This window comes from Ylistrum balloti, unplaced genomic scaffold, assembly GCF_031769215.1.
Source record: "Ylistrum balloti isolate Yb309-2 unplaced genomic scaffold, AGI_CSIRO_Ybal_v1 Utg370038, whole genome shotgun sequence".
NCBI lineage: Eukaryota > Metazoa > Mollusca > Bivalvia > Pectinida > Pectinidae > Ylistrum > Ylistrum balloti.
This window is the reverse complement of record NW_026782097.1, coordinates 1,004,460-1,024,397: the sequence shown is the minus strand read 5'-3', so window position 1 is coordinate 1,024,397 and position 19,938 is coordinate 1,004,460. Positions and strand designations below refer to the sequence as shown.

The window sequence follows — 19,938 nt, the reverse complement described above, 5'->3', positions numbered from 1 at the left end:
ACCAAGGTGACAAAGAGAAAATAGGAAGTGTGTCTGTAGATCTGTTACCAAGGTGACAAAGAGAACACATAAAATGTGTCTGTAGATCTGTTACCAAGGTGACAGAGAACTCAGGAAATGTGTCTGTAGATCTGTTACTAAGATGACAAAGAGAAAACAGGAAGTGTGTCTGTAGATCTGTTACTAAGATGACAAAGAGAAAACAGGAAGTGTGTCTGTAGATCTGTTACCAAGGTGACAAAGAGAAAATAGGAAGTGTGTCTGTAGATCTGTTACCAAGGTGACAAAGAAAATACAGGAAGTGCATCTGTAGATTTGTTACTACAGTGACAAAAAGAAAACACAGGAAGTGTGTCTGTGTATCTGTTACTACAGTGACAAAGAAAACACAGGAAGTGTGTCTGTGTATCTGTTACTACAGTGACAAAGAAAACACAGGAAGTGTGTCTGTGTATCTGTTACCAAGGTGACAAAGAGAACACATAAAATGTGTCTGTAGATCTGTTACCAAGGTGACAGAGAACTCAGGAAATGTGTCTGTAGATCTGTTACTAAGATGACAAAGAGAAAACAGGAAGTGTGTCTGTAGATCTGTTACTAAGATGACAAAGAGAAAACAGGAAGTGTGTCTGTAGATCTGTTACCAAGGTGACAAAGAGAAAATAGGAAGTGTGTCTGTAGATCTGTTACCAAGGTGACAAAGAAAATACAGGAAGTGCATCTGTAGATTTGTTACTACAGTGACAAAAAGAAAACACAGGAAGTGTGTCTGTGTATCTGTTACTACAGTGACAAAAAGAAAACACAGGAAGTGTGTCTGTGTATCTGTTACTACAGTGACAAAGAAAACACAGGAAGTGTGTCTGTGTATCTGTTACTACAGTGACAAAGAAAACACAGGAAGTGTGTCTGTGTATCTGTTACTACAGTGACAAAGAAAACACAGGAAGTGTGTCTGTGTATCTGTTACCAAGGTGACAAAGAGAACACATAAAATGTGTCTGTAGATCTGTTACCAAGGTGACAGAGAACTCAGGAAATGTGTCTGTAGATCTGTTACTAAGATGACAAAGAGAAAACAGGAAGTGTGTCTGTAGATCTGTTACTAAGATGACAAAGAGAAAACAGGAAGTGTGTCTGTAGATCTGTTACCAAGGTGACAAAGAGAAAATAGGAAGTGTGTCTGTAGATCTGTTACCAAGGTGACAAAGAAAATACAGGAAGTGCATCTGTAGATTTGTTACTACAGTGACAAAAAGAAAACACAGGAAGTGTGTCTGTGTATCTGTTACTACAGTGACAAAGAAAACACAGGAAGTGTGTCTGTGTATCTGTTACTACAGTGACAAAGAAAACACAGGAAGTGTGTCTGTGTATCTGTTACTACAGTGACAAAGAAAACACAGGAAGTGTGTCTGTGTATCTGTTACTACAGTGACAAAGAAAACACAGGAAGTGTGTCTGTGAATACTACAGAGACACATGCTGACTATTTCCTCTAGATGTAAAGACAGGAAGAGGAAGTGGTGGGACATCACAAGTTGTATATTAATTCAAAATTGGAGGATCACAAGGAGTAGTAATTGACAGGTAACTGAAAACATGTTGGTGCGTACTGTCTTAAAACATCCTAAATCTGGCTCAATGCTTAAACAATTGGATGCAAATTGCACAATTTGCATCACAACAGCACAATTTGTAGTTTAAATTAACAAAACATTAACAAATGTCTGATGAAAGGAGAGAGATTGGACTTTTATTATCTCACTGATAATAGAACCAACAGAGAGGTATGGGGCTTCACCGGAAAAATCCCTGACATATATGATACAGGACTGAAACCAAGGAAGACTTTAATCTAATGTTTGGGATGTGAACAACTTCAAAAACATTTTAGTCTGTCAGAAAAATAATAACACTGAGGTTATTTCTCCTGTCGTTTTCATCTCTCAATAAACAAACATAAATCTAATTAATGACAACTATCCCGTTTTTTTCATCAGTGTAGAGTTATTACTTTTTATTTAACACATGCAACTGCGTCAATTATCCTTGTTTCAATTAAAACAAGCATGTCTTTACAAATCACAGTGAGGATCCGTATACATCACATACCGCACAGCGATTTCACCAAGTTCCTTGGTTCGGGCCGCCACAAGTGTTTGCAATTCCTCAATCCTCTCATCTTTCATCTGTAGTATTTCCAGCACTTTTCTGTCCTTATTCTCTGACTTTTCTTTTTCTCTACAAAGTTAACGAAAAAAAATGTTAAATCTGTTTCAAATGTGTTTAATGACATAGCCAATCCTCGTTATGTCTCTCAGGAGGAAGTATTTCATTATTCAAGCTACGGTTTGTACCCTTAATTTGAATACATAAAGAATGTCAGGTTCACTTAATTAATGTGTCGGTGTGTATTAGCTTGCAAAGAAAACTCAATGAAATTTGAATTATAAAGATAATCCCTGATTTGTTTCAGAATGTCAATTTAGCCCATAAAGATTCACCCCACACCATATGTCTTTGGTTATATAACCATCAGAGATGCTATCAACCTTGGAAAGTCCAATTCATACTAGTAGTATATTTATAACAGTATACTGGCAATCATCATTTATTGTCAAAAACCTACTACTAGGCAGACAACATTCAGACCCAATTTCCTCATTCGAACTACAACAGGACTGACAAATTTCAACCTCAATTTCCTAATCCAAACTACATCAGGACTCATAAATTTCAACCTCAATTTCCTAATCCAAACTACATCAGGACTCACAAATTTCAACCTCAATTTCCTAATCCAAACTACATCAGGACTCACAAATTTCAAACTCAATTTCCTAATCCAAACTACATCAGGACTCACAAATTTCAAACTCAATTTCCTAATCCAAACTACATCAGGACTCACAAATTTCAACCTCAATTTCCTAATCCAAACTACATCAGGACTCACAAATTTCAAATTCAATTTCCTAATCCAAACTACATCAGGACTGACAAATTTCAAACTCAATTTCCTAATCCAAACTACATCAGGACTGACAAATTTCAACCTCAATTTCCTAATCCAAACTACATCAGGACTCACAAATTTCAAATTCAATTTCCTATTCCAAACTACATCAGGACTGACAAATTTCAACCTCAATTTCCTAATCCAAACTACATCAGGACTGACAAATTTCAAATTCAATTTCCTAATCCAAACTACATCAGGACTAACAAATTTCAACTTCAATTTCCTTATCCAAACTACATCAGGACTAACAAATTTCAACTTCAATTTCCTTATCCAAACTACATCAGGACTGACAAATTTCAACTTCAATTTCCTTATCCAAACTACATCAGGACTGACAAATTTCAACCTCAATTTCCTCATTCAAACTACATCAGGAATAACAAATTTCAACTTCAATTTCCTTATTCAAACTACATCAGGACTAACAAATTTCAACTTCAATTTCCTTATCCAAACTACATCAGGACTGACAAATTTCAACCTCAATTTCCTCATTCAAACTACATCAGGAATAACAAATTTCAACTTCAATTTCCTAATCCAAACTACAACAGGACTAACAAATTTCAACTTCAATTTCCTTATCCAAACTACATCAGGACTCACAAATTTCAACCTCAATTTCCTAATCCAAACTACATCAGGACTCACAAATTTCAACCTCAATTTCCTTATCCAAACTACATCAGGACTGACAAATTTCAACCTCAATTTCCTAATCCAAACTACATCAGGACCAACAACTTTCAATTTCAATTTTCTCCTCAAAACAATAACAGGAAGTTACCACACTGGTCAATTGCTTTGACCCTTTTCATAGGATCTGGACAATGGTAAATGGTTTTCCTCTGTTCATAGGAATTTGACAACTGTTTTGTCTTTGTTTAGGCTGAAGACACTGGTCACTTGATGTGTCTAGTTCAGGCTAGGAGACTGCATGATCAACTATCGTGTCTCTGTTCAAGTCTGGATACTGGGTCAACTACTTAGACTCTGTTCAGGCTAGGAGACAGACTGGTCAACTATCTTATCTCTGTTTAAGCTAGGAGACTGGCCAAATATATTTACTCTCTAAAGGCCTGGACACTGGTCAACTATTTTACCTCTGCTCTGGCTAAAAGACTGGTCAACCATCTTATCTCTGTTAGTCAAGGAGACTTGTCAAATGTTTTGTCTCTGTTCAGATAAGGAGACTGGTCAACTGTTTCCAAACACTGGACACTGGTCAATTACTATGTCTCTGTACAGACATACTAGTTTTAACTGTTTTGTCTATGTTCATGCCAAGGAGCAGGTCATCTCTGTATGTCTGTGTATATAAACGTCTGATTTCGGATGAAAACAAGGACATAAAAAGATGTATCATTATAAACTGCGATGGAAACATAAATACATTTGGTATATGAAAAGGCAGTGCAACTGTTCCCAACTGCTTTGACGTCTGGGAATTTCTGACGGGAAATTTGTGTGTGAACCGGACTTGGTTATCAATTAGAAAGTATTAAGGAGGACAAAGTCAGTATGTAGCAGGACAGATCACACACTGTCTAAACAGTGACAATGTTTGTAGACAAATTACTGGTAAGACTTCACAAGTGCCTTCATCCCAGCAGCCTCTAAAACAACTCCAGATAGGTCCAATTATTGTACCATCAATGTATTATACAATGCTAATAGCTGTGTCATCTCCAGTCTTCAAAACATACAATCACATGTACATGGCTAATGTGATAAAGCATATGCCTAATTTCATCAAACTCTTTAACACTGTCATGAAAACCATACCAAGGCTCACATATAAAAAATCATATTAGCCTTATAGACTTAATGGTCCTTGGCCAAGAGAAGTAAAACTTGTTTTTATTTATTGTTTAATAATTAACGCTGATAGATATAGGAAGTCAGAATTGGCCTGGTGTGATAGTGCACATCAAATGGTGCCCTATTCCCTGGCTAGTCATTGTTGGTTGATTACCACACAAACAGGCTGTCTGCTGGCTTCTGCGTCCTATGTAGGTTTGGCCAATTAGTTATGAAAAATGCAAACCTCCCCTGCAAGGCCTCTAGATGATTGAAACAGAATCAACATCATCACAAAGACATTGCTGTGGAGTAAGACAGAGGTCACAAAAAGACAACTGTTGCAGTAACATTAGGTCCATCACGTCATGCTGCAGCACAACTGCATGCCTTCAGCAAGCGAATCACTTCGACTGATATTAAAACTGGACACACAGAGTAACAGGTACCATTGACCTGTATGATTTGCTTTCAACTACATATAAATATGTTGAATTAACCTGATGAATGAATATTTTTATCCATCAACCATACATGATAATTTGTATCTAACAATATCAATTAGACATGTAGAACTATCATTTTGGGTAGTATGTATATCAAATACACAAAACATGTTCATTAACCTCTGATATGTGGAACCCTGGGCCTGTATAATAAGACATGAGGTATCCTGAACCTGTATAATCAGACATCAGGTACCCTAGACCTGTATAATCAGACATCAGGTATCCTGGACCTGTATAATCAGACATGTGGTAGTCTGGACCTGTATAATCAGACATGAGGTATCCTGGACCTGTATAATCGGACATGTGGTACCCTGGACCTGTATAATCAGACATGAGATATCCTGGACCTGTATAATCAGACATGAGGTATCCTGGACCTGTATAATCAGACATGTGGTACCCTGGACCTGTATAATCAGACATGAGGTACCCAGGACCTGTATAATCAGACATGAGGTATCCTGGACCTGTATAATCAGACATGTGGTACCCTGGACCTATATAATCAGACATGAGGTACCCAGGACCTGTATAATTAGACAAGTGGTAGCCTGGACCTGTATAATCAGACATGAGGTATCCTGGACCTGTATAATCAGACATGTGGTACCCAGGACCTGTATAATCAGACATGTGGTACCCAGGACCTGTATAATCAGACATGTGGTACCCAGGACCTGTATAATCAGACACAAGGTACCCGTAACCTTTTTAATTAGACATGTGGTAGTCTGGACCTGTATAATCAGACATGTGGCACCCTGGACCTGTATAATCAGACATGTGGTACCCTGAACCTGTATAATCAGACATGAGGTACCATGGACCTGTATAATTAGATATGTAGTACCCTAAACCTGTATAATTAGACATGAGGTACCCTGGACCTGTATCATTAGATATGTCTTAGCCAGGACTTGTATAATAAGACAGGGAGAAGCCAGAATATGTATTATTTGACAAGTGGTACCATGGTCATGTATAATCAGATATGTGGTACCATGGACTTGTATAACCAGACATGTGGTACCCTGGACCTGTATAATCAGACATATGGTAGTCTGGACCTGTATTATCAGACATGTGGTAGTCTGGACCTGTATAATCAGACATGAGGTATCCTGGACCTGTATAATCAGACATGTGGTACCCTGGACCTGTATAATCAGACATGAGGTATCCTGGACCTGTATAATCAGACATGAGGTATTCTGGACCTGTATAATCAGACATGAGGTACCCAGGACCTGTATAATCAGACATGAGGTATCCTGGACCTGTATAATCAGACATGTGGTACCCTGGACCTGTATAATCAGACATGAGGTACTCAGGACCTGTATAATTAGACAAGTGGTAGCCTGGACCTGTATAATCAGACATGAGGTACCCAGGACCTGTATAATCAGACATGAGGTATCCTGGACCTGTATAATCAGACATGTGGTATCCTGGACCTGTATAATCAGACATGAGGTACTCAGGACCTGTATAATTAGACAAGTGGTAGCCTGGACCTGTATAATCAGACATGAGGTATCCTGGACCTGTATAATCAGACATGTGGTACCAAGGACCTGTATAATCAGACATGTGGTACCCAGGACCTGTATAATCAGACACAAGGTACCCTGAACCTTTTTAATCAGACATGTGGTAGTCTGGACCTGTATAATCAGACATGTGGTACCCTGAACCTGTATAATCAGACATGTGGTACCCAGGACCTGTATAATCAGACATGTGGTACCCAGGACCTGTATAATCAGACATGTGGTACCCAGGACCTGTATAATCAGACATGTGGTACCCAGGACCTGTATAATCAGACACAAGGTACCCTGAACCTTTTTAATCAGACATGTGGTAGTCTGGACCTGTATAATCAGACATGTGGTACCCTGGACCTGTATAATCAGACATGTGGTACCCTGATCCTGTATAATCAGACATGTGGTACCCTGATCCTGTATAATCAGACATGTGGTACCCTGGACCTGTATAATCAGACATGAGGTACCATGGACCTGTATAATTAGACATGAGGTACCCTGGACCTGTATCATTAGATATGTCTTAGCCAGGACTTGTATAATAAGACATGTGGTACCCAGGACCTGTATAATCAGACACAAGGTACCCTGAACCTTTTTAATCAGACATGTGGTAGTCTGGACCTGTATAATCAGACATGTGGTACCATGGACCTGTATAATCAGACATGTGGTACCCTGATCCTGTATAATCAGACATGTGGTACCCTGATCCTGTATAATCAGACATGAGGTACCATGGACCTGTATAATTAGATATGTAGTACCCTGAACCTGTATAATTAGACATGAGGTACCCTGGACCTGTATCATTAGATATGTCTTAGCCAGGACTTGTATAATAAGACAGGGAGAAGCCAGAATATGTATTATTTGACAAGTGGTACCATGGTCATGTATAATCAGACATGTGGTACCATGGACTTGTATAACCAGACATGTGGTACCCTGGACCTGTATAATCAGACATATGGTAGTCTGGACCTGTATTATCAGACATGTGGTAGCCTGGACCTGTATAATCAGACATGTGGAACCCTGGACCTGTATAATCAGACATGAGGTACCAAGGACCTGTATAATTAGAAATGTGGTAGCCTGGACCTGTATTATAAGACATGAAGTACCCAGGACCTGTATAATTAGACAAGTGGTAGGATGGACCTGTATAATCAGACCTGTGGTACCCTGGACCTGTATAATTAGACAAGTGGTACCCTGGACCTGTATAATCAGACATGAGGTACCCAGGACCTGTATAACTAGACATGTGGTACCATGGACCTGTATAATCAGACATGAGGTACCCAGGACCTGTATAATCAGACATGTGGTGTCCTGGACCTGTATAATCAGACATCAGGTACCCTGGGCCTGTGTAATCAGACATGTGGTGTCCTGGACCTGTATAATCAGACATGAGGTACCCTGGGCCTGTATAATCAGACATGTGGTACCCTGGATCTGTATAATCAGATATGCAGTACCCTGGGCCTGTATAATCAGACATGAGGTACCATGGACCTGTATTATCAGACATGTGGTATTCTGAGTTTGTATAAGTAGACATGTAGTATCCTGGGTTTTATAAGTAGATATATTGTATCCAGAGTCTGTATAAGTAGATATATAGTATCCTGAGTCTGTATAAGTAGACATGTAGTATTCTGAGTTTTATAAGTAGATATATTGTATCCTGAGTCTGTATAAGTAGACATATTGTATCCAGAGTCTGTATAAGTAGACATGTGGTATTCTGAGTTTGTATAAGTAGACATGTAGTATCCTGAGTTTTATAAGTAGATATATAGTATCCTGAGTCTGTATAAGTAGACATGTAGTATCCTGAGTTTTATAAGTAGATATATTGTATCCAGAGTCTGTATAAGTAGATATATAGTATCCTGAGTCTGTATAAGTAGACATGTAGTATCCTGAGTCTGTATAAGTAGACATGTAGTATCCTGAGTCTGTATAAGTAGACATGTAGTATCCTGAATTTTATAAGTAGATATATTGTATCCAGAGTCTGTATAAGTAGATATATAGTATCCTGAGTCTGTATAAGTAGACATGTAGTATCCTGAGTCTGTATAAGTAGACATGTAGTATCCTGAGTCTGTATAAGTAGACATGTAGTATCCTGAGTCTGTATAAGTAGACATGTAGTATCCTGAGTCTGTATAAGTAGACATGTAGTATCCTGAGTCTGTATAAGTAGATATATAGTATCCTGAGTCTGTATAAGTAGATATATTGTATCCAGAGTCTGTATAAGTAGATATATAGTATCCAGAGTCTGTATAAGTAGACATGTAGTATTCTGAGTTTTATAAGTAGATATATAGTATCCTGAGTCTGTATAAGTAGATATATAGTATCCTGAGTCTGTATAAGTAGATATATAGTATCCTGAGTCTGTATAAGTAGACATGTAGTATCCTGAGTTTTATAAGTAGATATATTGTATCCTGAGTCTGTATAAGTAGATATATTGTATCCTGAGTCTGTATAAGTAGATATATAGTATCCTGAGTCTGTATAAGTAGATATATTGTATCCAGAGTCTGTATAAGTAGACATGTAGTATCCTGAGTTTTATAAGTAGATATATTGTATCCTGAGTCTGTATAAGTAGATATATTGTATCCAGAGTCTGTATAAGTAGACATGTGGTATTCTGAATTTGTATAATTAATCTGGTGGTACTCTAGGCCTGCATATTTAGCCATGTCACATGGTTAATACATGAAGACAGTATGTTAAAGCATTAACATGCTTTAATAAGTATATCAAATAATTTCATAGGACAGCAATATATTTGTTGTCCAAGACATTGCGTTGAGTTGAAAGACAATATGTATTTTGGTCGTGCTGCACTATTTGTTAGCAAATACCTAGTTTTGGTCACATGGACTTTTAGTCTTTGTTTACATAATCATTTTCATGCTACATCATTATCATTTCTGAAAGGAATCTCATTTCATCAGAGGTCAGGTCACTAAGGTCAAAGGGCTACTGGTTAAAAGTTCAATCACAGAAAGAAGTATATCTAATTAATGTGATCTTCACTAGACCAGTAAGATTCGACCTGAAATTTGAAATTTCCTCAATCTTTAACTGTACATATTTACTGGTGATTTATTTCATTAGGTAATAACACACTACAATTAATTGATTTAAAGTAACTGACTATGTAGGCCCAATTGTATTATCTTTACGTAATTTTCATATGAATGCAACAAAGATTGGCTTGTCGCAACAATAAATGTGATGATTTACTGTGGTTATAGAAACACAACATTAAAATGTCAGCAGTATTTCATTACTAGTGTTTGTTTATCATGGAGAACAATTATCAACTTGTTACAACAATAAGGCTAAAGAACATGTACATACCAGCAAATTGAGGCGCTATATAACTAAAATGATCATTCATTTATATTGTCTTTGTGTGTAACTTTGATAATGAAAACCTCGAAGTATATATAAAATTAGACCTGCTGTATGTTGACATCATCCTTCAACACAGAAAACATTATACCCATCCCTCAACAGAAAACAATATACTCATCCCTCAACAGAAAACAATATACCCACTCCTCAATAGAAAACATTATACCCCTCCCTCAACAGAAAACAATATACCCATCCCTCAACAGAAAACAATATACCCATCCCACAATAGAAAATAATATACCCATCCCACAACAGAAAACAATATACCCCTCCCTCAACAGAAAACAATATACCCATCCCTCAATAGAAAACAATATATCCACTCCTCAACAGAAAACATTATACCCATCCCTCAACAGGAAACAATATACCCATCCCTCAACAGAAAACAATATACCCATCCCTCAACAGAAAACAATATACCCATCCCTCAACAGAAGACAATATACCCATCCCTCAATAGAAAACAATATACCCATCACCCAATAGAAAACAATATACCCACTCATCAACAGAAAACAATATACCCATCCCTCAATAGAAAACAATATACCCATCCCTCAACAGAAAACAATATACCCATCCCTCAATAGAAAACAATATACCCATCCCTCAATAGAAAACAATATACCCATCCCTCAATAGAAAACAATATACCCACTCCTCAATAGAAAACAATATACCCATCCCTCAATAGAAAACAATATACCCATCCCTCAATAGAAAACAATATACCCATCCCTCAATAGAAAACAATATACCCACTCCTCAATAGAAAACAATATATCCATCCCTCAACAGAAAACAATATACCCACTCCTCAATAGAAAACAATATACCCATCCCTCAATAGAAAATAATATACCCACTCCTCAATAGAAAACAATATACCCACTCCTCAATAGAAAACAATATACCCACTCCTCAATAGAAAACATTATACCCATCCCTCAATAGAAAACAATATACCCATCCCTCAACAGAAAACAATATACCCACTCCTCAATAGAAAACAATATACCCATCCCTCCACAGAAAACAATATACCCACTCCTCAATAGAAAACAATATACCCACTCCTCAATAGAAAACAATATACCCACTCCTCAATAGAAAACAATATACCCACTCCTCAATAGAAAACATTACAATATACCCATCCCTCAATAGAAAACAATATACCCATCCCTCAATAGAAAACAATATACCTATCCCTCAATAGAAAATAATATACCCACTCCTCAATAGAAAACAATATACCCACTCCTCAATAGAAAACAATATACCCACTCCTCAATAGAAAACAATATACCCACTCCTCAATAGAAAACATTATACCCATCCCTCAATAGAAAACATTATACCCATCCCTCAACAGAAAACAATATACCCACTCCTCAATAGAAAACAATATACCCACTCCTCAATAGAAAACAATATACCCACTCCTCAATAGAAAACAATATACCCACTCCTCAATAGAAAACATTATACCCATCCCTCAACAGAAAACAATATACCCACTCCTCAATAGAAAACAATATACCCACTCCTCAATAGAAAACATTATACCCATCCCTCAACAGAAAACAATATACCCACTCCTCAATAGAAAACAATATACCCACTCCTCAATAGAAAACAATATACCCATCCCTCAATAGAAAACATTATACCCATCCCTCAACAGGAAACAATATACCCATCCCTCAACAGAAAACAATATACCCACTCCTCAATAGAAAACAATATACCCATCCCTCAACAGAAAACAATATACCCACTCCCCAATAGAAAACAATATACCCATCCCTCAATAGAAAACAATATACCCACTCCCCAATAGAAAACATTATACCCATCCCTCAACAGAAAACAATATACCCACCCTTCAACAGAAAATAAAATCCTAACATTAATATATAGCAATATATAAAAACATGAAAACCGCCTTCTCTTCCTGCATCATATATTTCAGTAATTGCTACATTTTAACCATATGACAAATCAGGATAATGGCCTTTGAACTCTCATTTCATTCTGATTACAATGAATTGTGATTCCTACTTAAACCACCAGTGACAGTGACCTTTGAACTATTATGACACTGACCTTTGAACCACCAGTGACACAGCTTTTGTTACATCTGGATTGGCCACCTGCAACTTTTTCCACAACGACCAAACAAAATCTTTGTCTGCCTGTAAAATAAGGGCCAGTCTATATAATGTCAATAATTGGTACAAAATATAATGTTCTTTAGTAATATTCTTTCAAATTATGTTATATCTAAATAAAAGTTGAATAAACAATAGCATTCATTCTCTTTCAAATAAGTTAGTCTGAGAAAAGATGCTGTACTGTAGAAATCTCTAATTTCTTTTTTTTTTTTTTTTTTTGCTAAAAACAAGAAATACATTTTGTTCTCAATAAGTTTAATTGAAATGAGTTCTACAAAGGGGGACACAAGATATCACGTTATACAGACAAGCAATATTTGATACAGCTCTATAAAACTACACTTACTGATCATTAGTACCTCACTATATCATACATTTGGTGAAAACAGTCAAACTGTCTCATCAGGTCAACTACCAGAAAGCAAAACTATGTGTATTGTTGCTTATTTCACTGTAAACCAGGAAACAACTATAGTCTTTGTTGATGTGCTTAATGTATCCTTGTGCAAGACACTTTACCTTACTGCTCTGGACAGCATGTGATGAGCCTCTTATATGTTGTCCAGTTATGTAGCCACTAAGCACTATATAGAGACAGTTTGACAAAATGACCCTAGATGTCAACAGGGTGATAACCAACATCTATATGGTTAAAACACCATGAGATTTTACACAATAGTATGAAATAGAAAATTACATGTCGTTTAATAGGCAACTTTACTACTCTTGAGTCAGAAGTAAACTTACAGGATAGATGTGGTGCTAACAACGTAACATATCACACATACCTGGCATTGTCTCAGCTCATCACATAACTGTTGATTTAGGTCCTGCAGCTGGACAATCTCCTCCTCTACAAAAGTCAGTTATATTTCAGAGCCTACCAATTACCACACCAAACAGCTTCCAATATCACTTTATAATATAAATCACAATAATATATATATATCAATGTTTCTTTCTGCTCTAAATCATATTAACACATGTCAGTATCTCTTTATACTATAAATTATATAGTGACTTGTGGTATTGATGTCACTTTATAATATAAATTCAAGTCAGCATCACTTTACACTACTTTTGAAATTGCAACAAATGCAGTAACACTATATAATGTTTAATGGGAAAAATCAGTGATTTTTTATCATTAGATATTTTATTTCCAGACTCATGATTTTCTCGTCGGACTCACTCAAGTTTGAGTACTAACAATATCTTTTAGGAATGGGACTCAAATTTTGACAATGGTGCTCAACTGAAAAATCCTTCAAAACTTACTGAAAAATGCCTCTAATAAAGTATATATCCTAAAGTCTGGTATAAGATCAATGAAGTTATAATGACAGTACGGACATGTGAACTGTCGAACTTTTTAGACAACCCTGCCTCTTTATCAAGACACAAATATTACATAAATTACATCACGTTCATAGAACATAAAACAAATACAAAGTTATAAAGTTAAAGACTGGTATAAGGCATACATGCCGATTATGCTTGAAGGAAATCTTATGAACATCATTTTACAATAACAATGCATTAGTTGAATCATTTTAACTTTACTCATGATCACAACTGCTTAAATCTCTTTCACAAAGAAACGCCATATTTTTTACAGAAACCATGACAACACTTCCAATAATGTTACCATGATAACAGGATATGGTAGTTCATTACTTTGAATCAACACTTTTGTAAGTTAACAACATACAACTACAGATAAAATAACTATTTGTCATAGTTGAATACTTTGTCATCAAATGAACTAATATGTAGAACTGACTTACTTTTGTATTGACACTAAAAGTCATTCAAGTTTCAATATTTTCTGACCTGTAGAAACTACAATTTAGTGGGCAGAGTAAAAAAAACTTTCATATATAACCAATCTTTGAAATCATCAAGTTTTAATAGATGTAAAAATGTGGAAAAATTAAATATATATTGGACATATTACTTACCTTTGGACATGGAATTTGTCATCCTTGCTGTTTTAAATAAGTTGTCCTGTCTTCAGAAATAGTAGATGCTACATCCTCCAGTATATCATATCAAACATCATCTAAAAAAACATATAAATCATATCTATAAATGAATGACACATAATTGTACAGATATAAATTTGTAACTTCCAATATTTTGAAGCAGTGAGTGTGTTATGTGGTTATACATGAAATAGACTATAAATAAACCCAATAGGGTTTGATTTCCATTTGCTGCATCGTGAAAGAAAATGAGTTTTTAAATGTATTATAAACAGGCAGCAACATTCAGTCAATGACTTATCATCATAAATGGACAAATGTATACATATGCATTAACCTTTGTATTTTCTCAGAAAAATTACAGATTTCCTAAAAGACAACTCTATTGTGAAGTTAATCGCATGAGTTGAGTGGAAATATTTTTGGGTACCAGACGTTGAAGTTTAACGACCTCAAACTTAGATTTAACTATCAAGATGATATATAACATATTGCATTCAAATAAAATTCAAATATTGCATGCATTTGGAACAAGAAAATCAAATGCAAAAGTATTGTAATAAAAATATAAGATTTATAATGAATATCATATATGATAAAATAGTCAAGTTACATTGCAAAGAAAATATTTATATGTTTCAAGTGTCTTTTGATAAGATGGCAATGTATGTCATGAAACATAATATAATGCATTGCTATATAAAAAAAAAAGATTTTTAATGATTTAAAAATATACTTGTGAACCCATACACAACATACTCTATCTAATAGACTTCATGTAGTCTTAACGACTATAATCATCATCAGCTCCTTGTTTGGTGTTAAGATAGGCATAAAAGACACTGTGGTAAAGTGATGGGGGATGGTAAGGAATGACCGATGTACCCTGGGGCACAATAGTTGACAGATCTGTGTTATTTGTAAGTTACCCACTCAATACAGGTATGTAGATACCTTAGTTATCAAACAACAAGCTTCAGTACCAGTGTTCTTTGATCTCTTTCTTTACAAGTAATTTGTGTTATTATTTTTATTTTCAGTAGATTAACGAACAATGAGCAGTAAGCAGCACAACATATACAGTTGTCAAGAAGTTCTTTTTTCATAATGGTCTTTTTACTGTTAGGTATACATGGCTATTTTGCCTGCATTAGCAGTGAAATCCTGATATATTTTTTTTAACTTTATTTTGACGTGTTGTGTCATTTTATACCTAAAATCTATAAATCATAAAAAAAAGAGTAGATTAACATTTCACCTTCATTGAACCATGAATTATAAGACACAAACACGTTGCTTCAAATGACAAATCAAATTAACAGTACAGTAATCACGATATTTGGTCACTACGAACATAATAATCAACCTCAGGATACCTCATGATATTATACCAAACACAGGTCTAGGAGACCTCTCTATTCGGCTCCTTCTTTCTAATTGTTCCAGGTGGAGCAGCTCTATAGTCATAAATAAATTCCTCCCCTCAAGCATAATAGTGCTTGAAATAATGAAAACAATACAAATCACATGGGTAACTTTAGTTCAGTGTTGACAAAATATATCATTTCATCGATTTGCAAAGCAAATATTATGTTCATATTAATCATATTCAGTGTAGAATTCTGTTCTTTTTGGTATGTTTCGGTCATTCCATACTTCATTTTCCTAATCAAAATATAGTCTGACAGTAGGTTCAAGTGGTAATCTTGAATTGGTTCGTTTTCAATTCCAAATGGGCTAATTTAAAAACTTACACACTTCATAACTGATGATTAATGAATCCGCTGACATCCCCCCCAAACAAAACACATTTTCAATATCCAGATTTACTGCTTAGTCGTTACACCAAAAACTTGACAGGACTTGCACGACAACTTCAGTGCATGGATATTTACTCGTTTTCTTCGTCTAAAATTAAAACCAATCTGGGGCAAACGGCGTAATAAAATTAACAAACTTGCAGTTGAATCAACGACGGTATAATAGACATCAAAATTACCAAAAAAATCTGCTTTACATGCACTTTGAATGAAAACACTTTTCAAGCAAGCACCGGAAGTTGACAGAATCCCGCGTCCTGCTTTATGATAGTTTGTATATGTCGTAAAAAGAGTTTAGTGATATAATTTTGTGCTGTACATGTGGTAATAATTAATAACAAGGTAAAATATGAATGTAACATGTACAGAAGAAACAACACAGACATCTAAAAGAGCAAAATATTAAAATTAAATATCACAAGTAACACGAATGGAAGATGTCGTATTACGGAAAAGTGTACCGTAAGTTTCACGCGCCACATTTCAACACGCGACGAGTGACTGCTAGCGGAAGAAACAGGCAGATTTTGTAAGAGCGAAAAAGAGAAAGTTATATCATGAAATTTGATACTGCTTTGAACATCTCTTTATCTCTTTTAAGGTGTTTAATTAAATCTATGTCACTCACCTGAGCTGCCTCTGTGGCCTGTCTCCGTTAAGTATGATTAAAAATGTACTCCGCAGAGAAGAAAAAACAAAATCCCAGTATTCAATTTTTTTTTTCTTCTGGTGATGAATTTTTGAAAAGTTTGGTTTTAGAAAGTAGATTATAGGCAAAAAATCAATATGTTGCTACATTACTTTTTCCAGTACAGGCATCAGAATATGTGTAACGGGAAATAATTCATTTTTAAATATTCTTTTTTTTTCACCTAAAAACAGACATTCCCAGTTATTTTCTAAAAAAAAATCGTCTTTCATTATAAGGTAAGGATATTAATAGAAATAATATGAAAATGTTCCCAAATTATCTAAATCCATTATTTGAACCTCTTTCACTATTAATATTTTTATTACATAGAGAGATTGTCCACAATCAAGCAGAAGTATGGGCTTTCTGGTTCTAAAAATCATGGAAAATGGTCCAATAGGTCTGAATTCACAAATTTGAAGTCAGTGATTTGTAGTGATAATCCAACAAATTTAGTTGAAATCTTACAAGACTTGATTTTAACTCTGGAAGTCTTGTAAGATTTCAACTCATTGTATACACATTCCTTTATTCCTGTCCATTCCTTAATTAAACCATTAGACTCAACAGAGCAACAATAACCATCAGCGATAAGAAATCCATTGTACAACATTGAATATAGCAAATAATTTAGTATATTAATATTAGTGCAATTACAGTTAGTATGGCTCTTTTAATAATTTACAGTCATGGCAATTCATGGCATAATTATGTACAATAGTAAGAAATGGTGACTAACATTTATGATTAAGTGATCAATAATCATAATCTATCAGAAACAGCAATAAACTTGTCAACTTGAGACAAAATAAATTAGTTTTCAGGTGATAGATCAGGATTTCCAGAAGTGTAACATTGATAGTCTGAATATAGATATCCCAGATCAGATATCTGGAGTAAGAAAACAATAGTATGCTCTCTTACTATTTTCATTATTATGTCTTGGAAATCGTTACATGACATTGATATCTGTGATCTTGATAATTAATGGTAACATTCTGGCTCCCAATTCTAATAATTAGTATGAGGTATAGTCCTGAAGGGAAGATTTCCTGACTGAAATGTTGAACATCTTCATATATGCAAATGTACAAATAATCTTCAGAATTCATGTAATACTCATTGTAATTTGATGTTGACTATAATGGAAAATCTGAAGGAGGTAGAATGAAAAGAACTTGCTTGGTCTAGGCGTGCTGATGCCATATATACCCTGTTGTTCATCATCCACCTATCATCCAACAACTACTCCTAAAATCACTTTTAGTCGTGAGCATATTTGTACCAAAATTGGTTGGAAGCATCTTTGAAAGAAAGGAAACAAATTTATATAAATGGTTGATCTCTGCTTGCAGGACCTTACAGATGGGAACCAATATGGAATATACAGCTAATTCTTTAAAAATTATCCTGCTTTAAGAATGACAGGATTTTGTCCCAATTTGGTTAGATACGTCATTGGGTGAAGGGGACTCTCTCCCCCCTGATCCCAACCCCCATTCCATGGAGTTGGTTCCCAGTAGCAGATATAGCGGTAATGATAGAAAATCCATCTTCTTGGCTGGAAAATGGTCTTTTGACTAAAATTGGTGAGAACATGGGATGGGGTCAAATTTTACTTAAAGCATTCATGGATGAAGTGAACTCAATATTACATAAATTTAGGATGAGTCTCTCCTGCCTGAGGGCAGAGAGGCATTGCCAAATTGAGAAATAAAAGTATATTTTAAAATCCTTTTTCTGTAGGGATCATGGGGTGTTGACCAAAATGCATTCTGAAGCATCACTAGATGGAAGGGATTCCATTTTGTATAAACCAAGGTCTGATTCCCTGATGTCAGAGGAGTGAAGTCCAATAGGGTTAAACCGTAATAAATCCTTTTCCTCCAATATTGATAAAGCAGTTGTGACAAAATGAAACAAGATGAACAGTACAGGTCCTATTGACCTCTTGCTCTGTAAGTTTTCTTGCCCTTGTGTTCATTTTAACAATTGTACCGTAATGATATGAATCATTGGATTGCATCAAGTACATTTTGTATGTTATTCATATAGTACATGTAAATATAAAAGTATTGGCTAAAAAATGAATGTTCTTTCTAAAAAAAAAAGTGGAAATTAAACGACAAATTGTTATGTCCCCTCTGTTTATTCATGGATTCATTTCAGCACATATTATTATATGATATTGACATGAAACGGTTTAAATGAATACTACATCATTCGGCATACAAAGGGTAATTAATCAAGAAATTTCATTAAATGTTTTCATATATATCTAACATACACTTGAATTTTCAGTTGGATGTTCTGATGAAGCTCTATATTAAATGAATAATGACAAATACTTGTCAATAATACCATCATTAACCAAAGCTTATGCTACAAGTATGTGAAACAATTTGTTGAAGTTTGTTTTAAAAGCTCCATGAAATTATGGAAACTCACTACAATGGTGTTTGGTTGTTTACATGGCACCATCTTGAAATATCAACTCTAAACCTTACACATAACCATTATATTGATATGTTGATATTTTGCCAGTACGTACTTGTATTAATAAATTATTTTGTTTAATGAAACCCTAATTTCGTAATTCAATACGGTATGTTTTGTCAAAGGCTTGTTTTATTTTTCTCTTGTCCTTAACAGGAAAACCCCTGGGAGCTTAGAGCAATGGGCCATTTCCAGCAATTTTTCATCAGTTTCAAAGTAAGGTAGGTCATCGAAGTAGACTCAAAAGAAAATGGATGGGTCAGTTTTAGTTTGGAGGAATCAAGATCAACTTATGATACCTGCTTACTTTTTTTTTCAAGGCTGTAGCAGGAAACATTTGAACAGTACTTTTCCAACTCGCATATCCAGCTCTGAATACTTCACTCTGTTTAGGTATTCAAGTACATATGTAAC

At 35.2% G+C, this 19,938-nt stretch overlaps 1 protein-coding gene across 2 annotated transcripts in view; it reads right to left on the bottom strand.

Annotated features, from left to right (window-relative positions):
- Positions 1-16,546, bottom strand: part of LOC132548996 (centlein-like) — an 87,786-nt gene extending 71,240 nt beyond the window's left edge. The window contains exons 1-5 of one of the 2 annotated variants that reach the window (XM_060212906.1): positions 16,517-16,546; positions 14,494-14,594; positions 13,321-13,385; positions 12,465-12,553; positions 2,116-2,244 (exon numbers count right to left, since the gene is read on the bottom strand). In XM_060212906.1, the coding sequence (XP_060068889.1) occupies positions 2,116-2,244; positions 12,465-12,553; positions 13,321-13,385; positions 14,494-14,515 (305 nt within the window). In that variant the 5' untranslated portion in view covers positions 14,516-14,594; positions 16,517-16,546. Of the gene's footprint in view, positions 1-2,115; positions 2,245-12,464; positions 12,554-13,320; positions 13,386-14,493; positions 14,595-16,271; positions 16,319-16,516 lie in introns of those variants that run through there. The other variant, XM_060212905.1, reaches the window with a different exon arrangement.
- Positions 16,547-19,938: the final 3,392 nt, after the last annotated feature.